This window comes from Eulemur rufifrons, chromosome 7 (assembly GCF_041146395.1).
Source record: "Eulemur rufifrons isolate Redbay chromosome 7, OSU_ERuf_1, whole genome shotgun sequence".
Taxonomy (NCBI): Eukaryota; Metazoa; Chordata; class Mammalia; order Primates; family Lemuridae; genus Eulemur; species Eulemur rufifrons.
The window spans coordinates 64,282,512-64,297,667 of record NC_090989.1 but is presented as its reverse complement, the minus strand read 5'-3'; the positions used below and the strand labels follow the sequence as shown (position 1 = coordinate 64,297,667).

At 38.3% G+C, this 15,156-nt stretch overlaps 1 protein-coding gene across 1 annotated transcript in view; it reads left to right on the top strand.

The window, feature by feature from the left end:
• Positions 1-15,156, top strand: part of IQCB1 (IQ motif containing B1) — an 80,721-nt gene that overhangs the window by 49,138 nt on the left and 16,427 nt on the right. Inside the window, exons 11-13 of the mRNA XM_069472691.1 lie at positions 7,322-7,464; positions 9,071-9,219; positions 13,894-14,025. Coding sequence (XP_069328792.1) covers positions 7,322-7,464; positions 9,071-9,219; positions 13,894-14,025 — 424 coding nt within the window. The remainder of the gene's footprint in view (positions 1-7,321; positions 7,465-9,070; positions 9,220-13,893; positions 14,026-15,156) is intronic.

Below are 15,156 nucleotides of genomic sequence, written 5' to 3'. Positions count from 1 at the left end.
GGCTGTTTTAAGAACCACGGCCTTGTAGTATAGTTTGAGGTCTGGCAAATTAATACCTCCCATTTTGTTTTTGTTGCTTAAAATTGCTTTTGCTATACGGGGTCTTCTCTGGTTCCATACAAAGTGTATAATTATTTTCTCTACGTCTGTAAAGAATGATGTTGGTAATTTAATAGGGATTGCATTGAATCTATAGATCACTTTGGGTAGTATAGACATTTTAACAATGTTGATTCTTCCGATCCACGAGCATGGTATATTTTTCCATCTATTTGCAAGTTCTGCTATTTCTTTTCTCAGTGTTTCATAGTTTTCCTTATAGAGGTCCTTTACCTCTTTAGTTAGATATACACCTAGATATTTTATTTTCTTTGTTGCTATTTTGAAGGGTATTGAGTCTTTAATTTGGTTTTCTGATTGACTGTTATTGGCATATATAAATGCCTCTGATTTGTGTATATTAATTTTGTAGCCTGAGAGTTTGCTATATTCGTTAATCAATTCCAGGAGTCTCATGGTTGAATCCTGGGGGTTTTCCAGATATAACATCATATCATCAGCAAAAAGTGAGAGTTTGATCTCTTCCTTCCCTATTTGGACTCTCTTGATTCTGCTCTCTTGCCTGATAGCTCTCGCAAGGACTTCCAATACTATGTTGAAAAGTAATGGAGACAATGGGCAGCCCTGTCTGGTTCCAGTTCTAAGTGGGAGTGCTTTCAGTTTTTCCCCATTCAGTATGATGTTGGCTGTGGGTTTGTCATATATGGCTCGTATCATTTTTAGGTAGGTTCCATCTATGCCTATTTTGTTAAGCGTTTTTATCATAAAAGGGTGTTGAATTTTGTCAAATGCTTTTTCTGCATCTAATGAGAGTATCATATGGTTTTTGGTTTTGCTTCTATTTATGTGGTGAATTACATTATAGATTTACGTATGTTGAACCACCCCTGCATCTCGGGGATGAAGCCCACTTGGTCGTGGTGGATTACTTTTTTGATAAGTACTTGGATTCGATTTGCTAGTATTTTATTGAAAATTTTTGCATCTATATTCATGAGGGAAATTGGTCTGTAGTTCTCTATTTTTGTTGTGTCCTTTCCAGGTTTTGGTATCAATGTTATATTGGCTTGGTAGAACGTGTTGGGGAGAATTCCATCCTTCTCAATATTGGAGAATAGTTTATGTAGGATGGGCACCAGTTCTTCTTTGTATGTATGGTAAAATTCAGGTTTGAACCCATCTGGACCAGGGCTTTTCTTTTTGGGAAGGTTTTTTATTGCTGTTTTGATTTCAGTTCTTGATATTGGTCTGTTCAGGTACTCTATTTCTTCCTGGTTGAGCCTGGGAAGACTATGTGTTTCTAAAAATTTGTCCATTTCCTCCACATTCTCCAGTTTGTGTGCATAAAGATTTTTGTAGAATTCATAGATGATATCTTGTATCTCTGTAGCGTCGGTTGTGATTTCTCCTTTCATGTTCCTAATGGAGGTTATTAGAGATTTTAGTTTTGTGCTCTTGGTTAGTCTAGCCAGGGGTGTGTCTATTTTGTTTATCTTTTCAAAGAACCAACTTTTTGTTTTATTAATTTCCCTTATAGTTTCTTTGTTGTCCTTTTCATTTAATTCTGATTTGATCTTAGTAATTTCTCACCTTCTGCTGGGTTTGGGATCGTTCTGTTCTTCTTTCTCCAGCTCTTTGAGTCTATTTGTTAGGTTGTCTATTTGCATGTTTTCTGTCTTTTGGATATAGGCATTTATGGATATGAATTTTCCTCTCAGGACTGCTTTAGCTGAGTCCCATAGATTTTGATAAGTTGTGTCTCCATTGTCGTTTAATTCAAAGAAACTTTTGATTTCTGTCTTGATTTCTTCTTTTATAGTATAATTATTCAGGAGAAAGTTATTTAGCTTCCATGACTTTGAGTAAGAGTGAGGGTTTCTGCTTGTGTTCATTGTTACTTTTATTCCGCTGTGATCTGAGAAGATGCATGGTATAATTTCTATTTTTTTGAATTTTTTAAGACATGCGTTATGTCCTAGGACATGGTCAATCTTAGAGAATGTCCCGTGAGCTGATGAGAAGAATGTATATTCTGTGGACTTTGGGTAGAATGTCCTATAGATGTCAGCCATGCCCATTTGTTCTAGCATTCTATTTAGGTCCATTATGTCTTTGTTTATTTTCTGTTTAGAGGATCTGTCCTGTACTGTCAGTGGGGTGTTAAAGTCTCCAGCTATTACAGTATTGTTATCTATCATTTGGTTCAGATCTAGTAGGGTTTGCTTTATGAATCTAGGTGCACCTAGGTTGGGTGCATATATATTGAGTATAGTCATGGCTTCTTGTTGAATTGTGCCTTTAACCAGTATGTAGTAGCCATCTTTGTCTTTTATTATTTTTGTTGGTTTGAAAGCTAAGTTATTGGAAATTAAGATTGCCACACCAGCTTTCTTTTGGTTACCGTTTGCTTGAAATATCGATTTCCATCCTTTTATTTTCAGTCTAAATGCATCTTTGCAGGTTAGGTGAGTTTCTTGAAGACAGCAGATACTTGGATTGTGTTTTTTTAATCCATTGGGCCAGTCTATGTCTCCTGAGCGGGGAATTCAAGCCATTCACATTTATTGAGAAAACTGATAAGTGAGACAGATTTTGTTCAGCTTGTTGGGTAGAACATCATTGCGATGTTTTCTCTCCTGAGCCATTGTGGTATCTGGAATTTGATCTTTAGCTCTTGAGTAGTTTTACATTCGTGGATCTTTCTTGTGCTGATCCGTGTGTAATTCTCTTTTGAGTACTTCTTGGAGGGCTGGTCTTGTCTTGGTGAATTCCCTCAACCTTTGTTTATCTGAGAATGTCTTCCTTTCTCCTTCGTATAGAAAACTTAGCTTAGCTGGGTACAAGATTCTAGGCTGGGCATTATTCTGTTTCAGAAGCGTGAAAATGGGGCCCCAACCTCTTCTTTTTTTTTTTTTTTTTTTTTTTTTTTTGAGACAGAGTCTCGCTCTGTTGCCCGGGCTAGAGTGAGTGCCGTGGCGTCAGTCTAGCTCACAGCAACCTCAAACTCCTGGGCTTAAGCGATCCTACTGCCTCAGCCTCCCGAGTAGCTGGGACTACAGGCATGCGCCACCATGCCCGGCTAATTTTTTGTATATATATATTTTAGTTGTCCATATAATTTCTTTCTATTTTTAGTAGAGACGGGGTCTCGCTCTTGCTCAGGCTGGTCTCGAACTCATGACCTCGAGCGATCCACCCGCCTCGGCCTCCCAGAGTGCTAGGATTACAGGCGTGAGCCACTGCGCCCGGCCCCAACCTCTTCTTGCTTGTAAGGTTTCAGCTGAGAAATCTGGCGTAATTCTGATGGGTTTTCCTTTGTAAGTTACTTGTTTCTTTCTCCTTACAACTCGGAGAAGGGACTCTTTAGTGGATATTTTGGTCAGCCTGATGACTACGTGGTGTGGTGTTTTCCTATTTGCTATGAATCTCCCAGGGGTCCTTTGAGCTTCTTGAATCTGTATGTCTAGAGTATTGGCAAGGCCTGGAAAATTTTCCTCGATTATGTCTTCAAATAGCTTGTCCAACCCTTGCTTATTATCTTCTTCACCCTCAGGAATGCCAATAACTCTCAAGTTAGGTTTCTTCACATAATCCCACATTTCTTGAAGACTCAGATCATTTCTCTTACTTTTTTGATCTATCTCTGTGACCGACTTACTTAGTTGGAAGGAGTTATCTTCAATCTCTGAGATTCTTTCCTCTGTTTGATCTACCCTGCTCTTGAGACTTTCCACAGTGTTTTGTAGCTCTCTGAGTGAATTCTTCATTTCTAGGAGTTCAGTTTGGTTTTTCTTCAATATTTCAATTTCTTTAGTGAATTTTTCCTTCAAATCCTGTATTTTTTTTTGTGGTTTCCTTGTGTTGTTTATCCATTGATTCTTGTAAATTATTCAGCTTGTTTATGATCCATAATTGGAATTCTTCCTGTGACATGTTGGTGTTTTGAGTCTGGTTTGTGTCAAATGGTTGGGAGCTGGAATTTCTCTTTGGGGATGAGCTTTCCGTTTGATTCTTTGTGCTCTCCGTGTTTTTTCACTGGGCCCTTCCCATCTAGATTTATCGTTGGATCTTTTCTTATAGATTCAGTCTGGTTAACAAGACTCTTTGTCCTCTATTCTTAGGCTGTGAAGCGGTCTTGGTATGTTGCTTCTTTTGGCAAGAGGGGGAGACTGTTGTGTATTGTTTAGAGATTTTTCTGTTTCCGTTGGGGGACTGCTTCTGATGGGTCCAATCCTAGAGGATTGGAGTGATCCAAGACCGCTTTGGCGAGTTAGGACACTGTGTTGTGGTCTTTCAGAAGGCAGGCAGAGTCCACACTAGTAGTAGACCGAAGTTCTCTTTGTTTGTTTGTTTGTTTGTTTCCCTTTGGTTCTTCCTCTATAGGGGAGGTTTCTGTCTCTATCTGCAGGCAAGATACTAGCTATGGGGAGAGGACGGTACCCTCGCTTGCTCAGCGCCCTAGTTGCTGTAGCTCCCACGGGCAAAAGTCTGCCTTGGCCCAATGTCCGGAGGGATCAGGTTCCACACTCTCGCTTCTCGAGAAGTATTCAGTGTTTACACATGGGCGGGGCCCCTATATAAGGTCCGTGGACCAGGGGAGAGGGCTGTCCAGGGAGCCTCTTGGTACCCTATTGCTCCGCAGTGACTTGGCTGTGGGCCCTAAAATGGCGATTGCGTGCCCGCAGATAGCCGGCATTGGGGATGACTGCTCAGGATCCGGTATGTACCAGAGCCAGGGACCTGGCCCGTTCCGAAGCTCACCGTGGGTCCCCAGTTAGAAGGCGAAAAGAGAGTAGAAAGAAAAAAAAAGAAAAAAGAAAAGGAAAGAAAGAAAAGAAAGAGGACAAAACGAAAGAGAAAAGAAAAAAAAGAAGAAAAAGAAAAAAAAAAAAAAAAAGAAAAAAAAGAAAAACGCAAAAAGCCAAACCAAAAAACACCAACAAAAATGAACAAAAACAAACTACATAGCACCTCACCACACCGCAAAGCAGAAAGATACACAAATCTGCAGTATATAGTTCAGCGACTCAATGTTTTTTGTTTGTTTGTTTGTTTTACGCCTTAGCACAGCTCCACCCCTTCACTTCCGCTTGGCTGGGTCCGGAGCGGCCATTAAATGTTTTTGTTTTTACGCCTTAGCGCAGCTCCGCCCCTTCACGCCCGCCCGGCTGGGTCCTGGGCGATTTCGCAGTGGATTTCAAGATGGCGTCTGCGCGCCCGCACAGCTCCGAGGGTGGTGGGGATCCAACCTCCGTGCTCAAAAAGGTGCGGCAGCCAGAGGCCCGGAGGGCAAAGGTGCCCGCCGAGGCTGTCCGGCTCGTGAGCCGCCAGAAAAGAAAAGAAGAAAAAAAAAAAAAGAATAAAATACAAACAAACAAAACCCAGAAAAAATTCACCAAGAATAAAATATACAGTTCGCGTGCTTATTCTTCTTGTTCGTTTTTTTTATGACTTAGCGCAGCTCTGCCCCTTCACCCCGAGCGCGGCCCTGGCATATCCCGCACTCCTGGCGTTGGTTCAGAGACCAGCGGAGGCCGCCAGGCAGAGAGAGCCGCTCGGCACTTTATGGCTCCCGAGCGGTTTCGCCCTTGCTTTCAAGATGGTGCCTGCTGAGCTCCGGGGCTGGAGGGGACTGGCTCCCCGGCAGGCAGAGACCGCCACTGCCCAGGGGCTGGCGAGCAAGGACGCGCACTGGGGATCACCGGCTGGAGAACCGCCGAAAAAGGCAGCATGGGCAGAAAGAGCCGCTGGGCACTTTTTGGCTCCCGAGCGGTTTTGCCTTCGCTTTCAAGATGGCGCCTGCCGAGCTCCGGGGCTGGAGGGGACCGGCTCCCCGGCAGGCAGAGACCACCACTGCCTGGGGGCTGGCGAGCAAGGACGCGCACCAGGGGTGACTGGCTGGAGAACTGCCGAAAAAGGCAGCACGGGGTACAACGCTATTTGCTGTCCGGGAATCTTTTGTGTTTTTCCGCCCTGGTGCAGATCTGTCCCTCCTCGCCAAGCGCTGTATCAGCTGAGATCCCCCGGGTTCTAAGGTAATTTCGTAAAAAAACCTCTTGTCTGCAATGCTCCACGTATCACTCATCGATTCTGCGCTGGCCTGGGTCAGGGCTCTATTCAATTGGGAGCGGCAGTCAATGAGGAGAGCAAGCCGCTTTCCCGAGAGGCTGCACCCGCCCCAGCTGAGGGCGGGTGTATCCGACTCGCGCTCCGCTGGCTAGTGTCTGTCCCGCGTTCCTAATTTTCATTCACCTTAGACCTTACTCGCTCTGTTTGTCCCACGCTGATTCTCCGTGGATTCACACCGCTGTTCCTGTGTGGGAGCGGTCCTCTAGCGTTGTGGCAGGTCCGGATCGATGCCTTCCTTCCCGGGAGCGCAGATCCAGGCCGTCACCACCACTCCGCCATCTTCCTAACTTGAAATTTTAATGTTTTTTAATCATTTATTTCCCTATGTAAGTAAATATAAACTTTTTTAACACAATTTGGATCTCACTCTTCTTTATCTTGATTTTATTTTCACCTGACATTAGACTGTATGTTTTCATGTCACTAAATATTCTTTGAACATTTTATTTTTTCATAGTTCATAGAATCCCATCAGGTAAGTGAACCATTATTTATTTATCCAAGTCCTTATTGTGGGACATATAGTTTGTTTTCAACTTGTTACTGTTGTAATACTGTGGAGAACATCCTTGAACATAAATCTTTACATACATATCTGATTATTTCCTTAAGAAAATTATTTGAAATGGAATTAATTGGTCAACATTTTTAAAACTTTTGATGTATATATTTCAAATATTTTTCCAGACTTCCGATGCATATATCCAAATATTTCTCCAGAAGAGTTGTAGAGCAGTAGCATATGACAATTTATTTCATCATACCCTAGTATAACACTAGGAATTATCTTAAAAATTTTTTTCTCCAACCTGGGCAACATAGCGAGACCCCATCTCTACAAAAACTAAAAAAAGTAGCTAGGCATGGTGGTGCATGTCTGTAGTCCCAGCTACTCTGGGGGCTGAGGTAGGAGGATCGCTTCAGCCCAAGAGTATGAGGCTATAGAGAGCTATGATCATGCTACTGTACTCCAGCCTGGGTGACAGAGTAAGACCCTGTCTCAAAAGAAAAAAAAGATTCTGTCTGTATTTATTTGATTACTAGTGAGATCAAACATTTTTTCCACATATTTCTTGAATGGATATATGATTTATGAAAATTGTGTTTAAGGCACTTACTGTTTCCATCACAGATCTAAACGAACAAAGATATTGCTGAAGATAAATAGGCAGAAGGAAGAAGAGGACCTCAGATTACAATTACAGCTTCAAAGACAGAGAGCCATGAGACTTTCCCGAGAATTACGGCTGAGTATGCTTGAAATAGTTCATCCAGGTAGGTGGCAGTATCAACTTTATAAATATGACAATGTATAGAGTATCTTTTAACAAACCAACTTTTTTTAGCCACCTGATGATTTCTTTTTTTTTTTTTATTTGGACCTTTGCCCTTTTTCTCTGTTTTCCAAATAAAGCTTATTAAATCTCTTGAGTTAAAAAAAGTTACTGTTTTTTTCTGTTTCAGACCTATTGATGATGAGCAATCTCCCCTCCAGTTTTTCTTTTCTTATCTTTTAGATAAATTAATGAAACATGAAAATTTATGTATAAAGAGCTGTCAGAGACACAAAGGAAGGAGTTAGAATATTGCTGTATTCTGCCATTAGAACTTTACTCATCCCCTAGTACTAACCTTGTGACATCTTACCTCCTTTGACAGACTAAACTGAAGTTAATAAAGTATGATCTGGGAGGTCTGAGAGTTTTCAAGATTCTTTTCTCATTCTTTTACTTCCCCTCCTACTATTTATTCCCAGGGTTCTTTAATAGCTCCTTGTTTCTCTTCCTTTCCCTTAAATATAGATATTTCCGAGGGTCCCATCCTCACCCCATAATTCTCATGTTGCTCTTCCTGAGGTATCTGTCCTATTCATAACTATAGCTTCAACTATCAGCTGAGTGCTAAGTAGTCTCAAATCTGATCTCCATCCTCACCTCCTCTCCTAAGCTCTAGGGCACCACTGCCCAATAGCACTTTTTACAAAAATGAAATGTTTTATATCTGTACCATCCAATATGAAAGACAGTGGCTACAGGTGGCTATTGAGTATTTGAAATGTGGTTAGTGTACTCAAAGACCTGAATTTTAATTTTACTTTTATTTAAGTAGCCACTTATAGCTAGTGCCTACTATGTTAGACAGCACAACTCTGTAGCCAGCTGCCTATTGGATAGCTTTATTTAAATATCCACAGGTATCCCATAAACTAAAGTCATTATCTTACCCCCTAGATTTCCTCTTCCTTTATTCCCCATCTCAGGTAATGACATCAACAGTCTACTCAGTTTCCCATTTGAGACATCCTAGAGTTCTTTCCCCCTGAGCCCCACATCCAGTTGATCATTAAATCCATGAGTTTTTTTAATACTGAAGTATACCCCCCCTTTTTTTTCACTGCAACTACCTTCTACTGCCTTAGTCTATCACTTATCTATTCTGAACCCTTGGCTATATGCTGACAAACTCGAAGAAGGTAAAAAGAAAGTCATCTGTATAACTGACTGACTTAAGAAAAATTTGAAAGCACATAGAGTAAAGTAGATAACACATACACACATTTTGCCCTTTCCCTCTGTTGGTACTGGGTGCTTCTTAATCACATACTTATTATTTTTCCAAAATGTCCTTGCTGTTATATTTTCAGCTATTTGCTCATTACTCTGCTACAAAAATGTTATGAGTCTTTTCTCTAAAGAAGCTGCATAATCTGGGAAAGCTTTTATTTCTAAAATCTTAGAACCATTATAAAATAATAGAATTGGAAAAATTAGTGAATAACATTGAGAAAATAAAAAGACAAGATTATTATTATTACCATTGTCCTGATTCCAGAATTTGAGAAAGCATGGGGGTGAGTATGTTGTGTCTGTCATCTCTTTAGGTCAGGTGGAGAAACACAATCGGGAAATAGAAGAGAAATCAGCATTGATTATCCAGAAACATTGGAGAGGGTACAGGGAAAGGAAAAATTTTCACCAACAGAGGCCATCTCTCTTGGAGTATAAAGCAGCTGTCACACTTCAAAGAGCAGTGAGTCTGATGTAGTAAAAAGAGGCAAAAACATGGGTTTAAAACTGACTTTACTAATTACCTGCTATAAAGCCTTAGTCAAGTCACTTAGCTTTCCTGAGCCTTAGTTTCTTCCTTTATAAAATAAAACTTTACCTCTGGCCAGGCACTGCCATAGAAACTTGTACATCATTTACCAAACTGTAATGTTGTTATTATTAACTTTTTTTTCTTTCTTACTTGGGCTGCAACTTCCTCAAGAATAAAGAACCAAGTCTTATTTATTATTGTCAGCTCTCAGCATGTGCTTGATAGGAATGGATGTTTACCCTACCTTTTTTACTCAATTGTTATGTGGATCAAATGATCAAGTTTATAGGAATGTATTTTGTAAATTACAAAGTCCCATGCAAGTTCAGCTTGTCATATTTGACTATTTTTAATGCATAGATAAAGTATTAGGTATAATTAGATCATTATAACTGGAATTGTGGAATGGTGTTCTTAAATGATAATTTTCCTGTGATTTATCTGGAGCATGGTAATATTTTATTGCCTTTGAAAAGGATAGCACAAGGCTGTTTTTGTTTTTTAATTTAATGACTAGTTTTCATAATATCCAGTTATTCTCTTATATATGGTTAGCTTTCATGTTAGGATTTCAGGCCTTATAGCATTTAACCTGATCCATTATTATTGAAATTTTAGGTCAATTTAAATTTTTCATGGTGATAGATTTTGAACAGTCTCTGTTACTAACTTTTTACAAAGATTTTTTTTTTTTAATCATCCAAAAGACACAGTGGAATAGATATGAGGGAAATAGGAAAGAATGTCTGCCTCTTCCTTCTCCAGGCTCATCTGGGGATCTCAGGATGTATCTACAACAAACCAGTCTTGCACCTTCACTGAATCACACACACTCCTGATATTATCCTCTGCTAAACAAGGCCATCTAGGAATTAACCCATTGACATTGTGGTTGAAAATACTTCCTTTGGAGGAACCTTTGTCTCCTTCCTAATATAATACTTTTACCTCATGGCTACCTCCTTTTTAGTCTTCCCTGCCATAAAATTAACTGGGCCCTTATTTAAGTTAACTTGCTACCTTGCCTGATTTAGGTGAATTCAATACTTTGTAAAGGGGTCCTCTACAATAAAATGAGATACCCCATTTTGTCTACTATTCCTTAGAGAGAGAAGTAGGGGTCATAATAGGAAAGTGTCTGAGGACTATAAAGGCAAAGTTGTTTTGGCTTTTATACTTTCCACTGGCACAAGAAGAAAAAGATTAGTCGCATTTGCCTCAGGTCTGCTATATCCAAAAAGGGAATATGAGTCTCTGTTTAAGAGCGAGCAAAGAGGGATGAATCAAGGTCATGTTTATGGTCTTTGCATCTCATTACTAAAAATAACAGTGAGATCAAAGCAGAGTTAGCCAAAATGGAAAACGAAATAAAATGATTACTTTCAAAAAGGTAAAAGAGAAAGAAAAATGGGAAAGTACACAGAGGGAAGAAAATAAAAGTAGTAGAGAAAATTAGAGTAGGGCAGTGGTCAGTAAAGGACACATTTTGCCATGTTTTTAAAGCATCCTTTTCTAACACATACTGTGGACCTACACTATTACATTATATAGTATATTACAGTATACAGTAGTCATTAAGCACATGTGGCTATGGAGTACTTGACATGTAGCTAGTCCAAATTGAAATGCGCTATAAGCATAAAGTACCCACCAGATTTTGAAAAGGTATTAAAAAAGGAGTGTAAAGTATCTCATTAATACTTTTTTATCTTGATTACATGGTAAAATACTAATATTTTGTGTATATTGAGCTAGAATATGTTTTACATAACTCAGTATACGCAAAATATTTCACTTTTTTTTTAACATAGCTACCAGAAAATTTAAAATTACCTATCTAATTTGCATAATATTTCTGTTAGCACTGCAATTGATGTTGGTAAGAAAGAAAGGGAAATAATTCATCAGCTTCATTGAAAGTAATAGAAAGGAATAGGAATATTTTTCAATGAACATGTCCCATACTGGTTATTAGTGTTCTTGGCAGGAAAAGAAAGGCCAGAACTGTTATCTACCTTCTGTTCCTCCCTTACTTTATGCAAAAGCAGAAACATTGTTTCTCCAGTAGCTAAAATTTGAGAAAACCCTATGTAAACTTGCCAAAAAAGAAGCAAAATAGAAAAATCAAGGAAAGAAAAGAATAAAAGGAAAGGGGAGGGTCTCTCAACAGGAGGATGTAAGCATAGTTGAAGGCTTGAGTACCATACTAAAAATGGGTATTAGGGAAATTTTCTAAACAGCTTTTTAGGGCCACCCTTAAATATCAGCTGAAAGATAAGTATCACTGAACATCTGAGGAAAGCCAAAGCCAAAACAAACAGAATAAAATTGCTTGATAGAAATAGAAACATAGCAGGTATAAGAAAAAGAAATTTTATCTCCTTAGATGAGAGAAAATAATACATGAAACAAAAGGGAGAAAATAGAATAAAATTTGACAGAAAAACTGAAAGATATAATAAAAAGGTTGGGGAAAAAAGTTAAGGAAATCTCATAGAAAGCAAGGCAAAAAGAAAAGATTGCCAGTCCAGGAGGTCAAATGTCCAAACATTTGAAATCAAGAACAGGAAAAACAGAGGAGAGGAAATCAAATAATTCAAGATTTCCCAGAACTGAACGTTATTAATTTTAGATTAAAAGGACCAACTTAAATGTCTAATACAATGACAGAAACATACATTTATTTCACAATATTGTGAAATACACTGGGAACAAAAGACTTCTCCACCAGAACATTGGAAGCTAAAAAGTATTGAAGTAAGACTGTCACATGTTTGAGAGAAAATGATTTCTAACTAGAATTCTACACACAACTAAACAATCAATTAAAGGTAAGGATAGACTAAACACATTTTTAGGCATCACAAAATCTCTAAAACAAGTGTAACCCAAGAAAGAAGACAATGTGGAATCCAGGAAACACAAGGAAAAGATTAAAAGCAGTTATCATGATGATGGTGAATGGAGACCACAGCATGAAAGCTGTGCCCCAGGTATAGAGAGTGGTCAATCCAGATTGCAGCAGGTCAGGAAGCTCCAGAAAATGTGTATCCAAGAAAATGAATTCGATAGAATGCCCAATGTGTTTTAATGTGTTGATAATTAGGGCGAGAGTTTGTAAAACATAATCAATACTAAGTACCTAGAAAACTAAGTGTAGGAAAAAAAGAGAAGTATTAATCCCAGAGAAAATAAAAAATGTACAGGGAAGGAAAAGTGATCATAGTATACTATATTGTTCAGAAGTGAATAGCCTTTATGTGGTCATAATTATGTAAACAATGAACATTGATTTAACTAAAAACTACAGAAGGTATGTGGGAGTATAAGTAGTGAACAAGAAAATTCTTATCTTTGATTTAACTAAAAACCACAGAAGGTATGTGGGAGTGTAAACAGTGAACAAGAAAATTCTTATCTTCTGTATAAGATGATTGATAGAGAATACCTATATCTGAAAAAAATCACAATAAGTAGTAGGTGGAGCTAAATATAAAAAGAAAAACCTGAAAGAGTTAAAAGTTGTTGCCTTTGGGGTTGGGGAGCAGGGTGAGTAGGTAGAGCACTATAGTTGTGTTGGAAATAATTCTTATAAAATTGACACTTTAAATAGTAGAATAATTACATCAGCAAACTTTTTCTGGAAAGGGATAGATAGTAAAATATTAGGCTTTGCGGATCATGTAGTCTCTTGCAACTATTCAGTTATAGCACAAAGACAATAGTAAAAAATGAACATGACTGTGCCAATTAAATGTTATTTATAGATATCAAATTTTGAATTTCATATAATTTTGTCACTATTCTTTTCCTTTTGAATTTTCTAACTATATAAAATGTAAAAAAAAAAAAAAAAAAAAAAAAAAACCAAACAAAAAAAAAACACTTTTAGCTCTCAAGCCAGACAAAAACACGCAGCAGGCTGAATTTGGCCTGTGGGCCATGATTTGGCAACCCCTGTTTTAAACAGTGTAAATATGTAACTTTGATGAAAATAAAAACTACAAAGGAGGGAAAAGAATGAAAAAATTGGGAGGAATAATTTCAAATTTTTCCCAAATCATGCCTGTTAAAAGATTTCTTATTTTTACCAGGAGTCTATTCTGAAGGACATGAGGAAAGAACATTCAGAAAGTGCTTTTGTCATAGCCCCATACTTTATAATTTTGTAATATTTTATCATTTATCAAGATTTTCCTTATATACTATCTTGTTGATATTTATAGTCCTATAGGCTACATAAAATTAAGGTCCCTGTTTTCTATAGACGTAGAACCTGTGCTATAGAGATCAAGTGACTTGCCCACAATCATAAGGGACTAGAATTGATACTACAGCTCAATGCTTATTTCCTTTTTGCCCCCCTCTTCATTGCTTACTGTACAAATAATCTGTGAATGTGTCCTACAAAAAATTAAAGCTCTACAGAAGAATACATAGTTAAAAAAAATCACTTACCTCCCTCACCCTGTCACAATCCCATCCCTCTCCTCATTGACACTCAGAATTAACTACTATTGCAAGGTTGTCACTACTATATGTTGTTGGGAGAAAATAGTTCTATTAGGGGAGAAAAATCACAGACCTCCTGTTTTTTCCCTCCAGGCTCTTAAATTCCTAGCAAAGTGTCGTAAGAAAAAGAAACTATTTGCTCGTTGGCAAGGACTCCAAGAACTCACTGATGCACGCCGAGTTGAACTGAAGCACCAAGTGGATGACTATCTCAAAAGACATCCAGTATGTAGGCCTCTGTGCCATAATATCAGTGTTACATTACTCCACTGCATGATATTTACCAACAAAGCAGTATCTCATATGTATGTACGTTTATTGTTGGTACAGAGTAATAGAGTAGCTTTACCATAGATTTAATGGATTCAGAGTCTTTTTATAGTTACATGTCATAGAGGCACAGTCATTGAAGAGGGCTTTGTTTTAAATCAGTTATTTCCCATACCTACAGCAACAAGTCTTGGTCATTGCTTCTTTTGCAATAGTACAGTAAAACTTGGGCTATTTTGAACTTTTCACATCTGTTTTGTTGTGATTGTGGTTGCTTTCCATTTGTATAAGTTCAAAAAAACCTATGCAAATGGAAAGCAGAGTACAAATATAATAATTGCTGAGCATGTATTTGGTAACCACCAGAGCAGAGCAATGGTAAAACTGAATTAGATACCAAGGCTCAATCCAAGAGATATAAATTAGGCCTCCTACTTTCTCCTACTACTAATCTGAATTTAGGAACCCATAAACTAAAGTGAGTCTGTGGAGAAAGAAAGGAGGAAAAGACAACCCTTGTATCTCAGACCCTTTGTGATTATCACATAGAAGTAGACAGTAAAAAAAGTTCTGACATCTGTTTCCAGCCAAGATGGAGTGACAGGAACTGGACTTACTTTGTACCTAAAACAACCAGAAAAACAAACAAACAAAAACAGATAAAATATATGAAACAATGGTTTTCAACACCCTGAACATCAAATAATACAAAACAATAATATCTGAGAGGGAACGAAGTGAGCCCTATAATTGCCCCAGCTTACTGCCTTGAAAGAGTTTCTAGGCTATAGCCCAAGGAAGAGGAATAGCAGAGGAGCTTTTGGAATCCCTTAGTTATCTCAACTAAGAGTTGGAATTAAGAGTCTGAGGAGACCAAAGCAGCTAGACTTCATGGGACAAGAGTACCAGAGTGAAGAGTACTGCAAAGAATAAGAACCCCTTGAGTATTCTTCAAAATACTGATCAGCATGTGCATGTGAGGAAACTACCCAAGGCCAAGGAAATAGTCATCTGAAAAGATAAAATGGAAGAATGCCAGGAACTTACACAGGTCCAGGAATAGTGCTTGTTCCCATCAAATACACT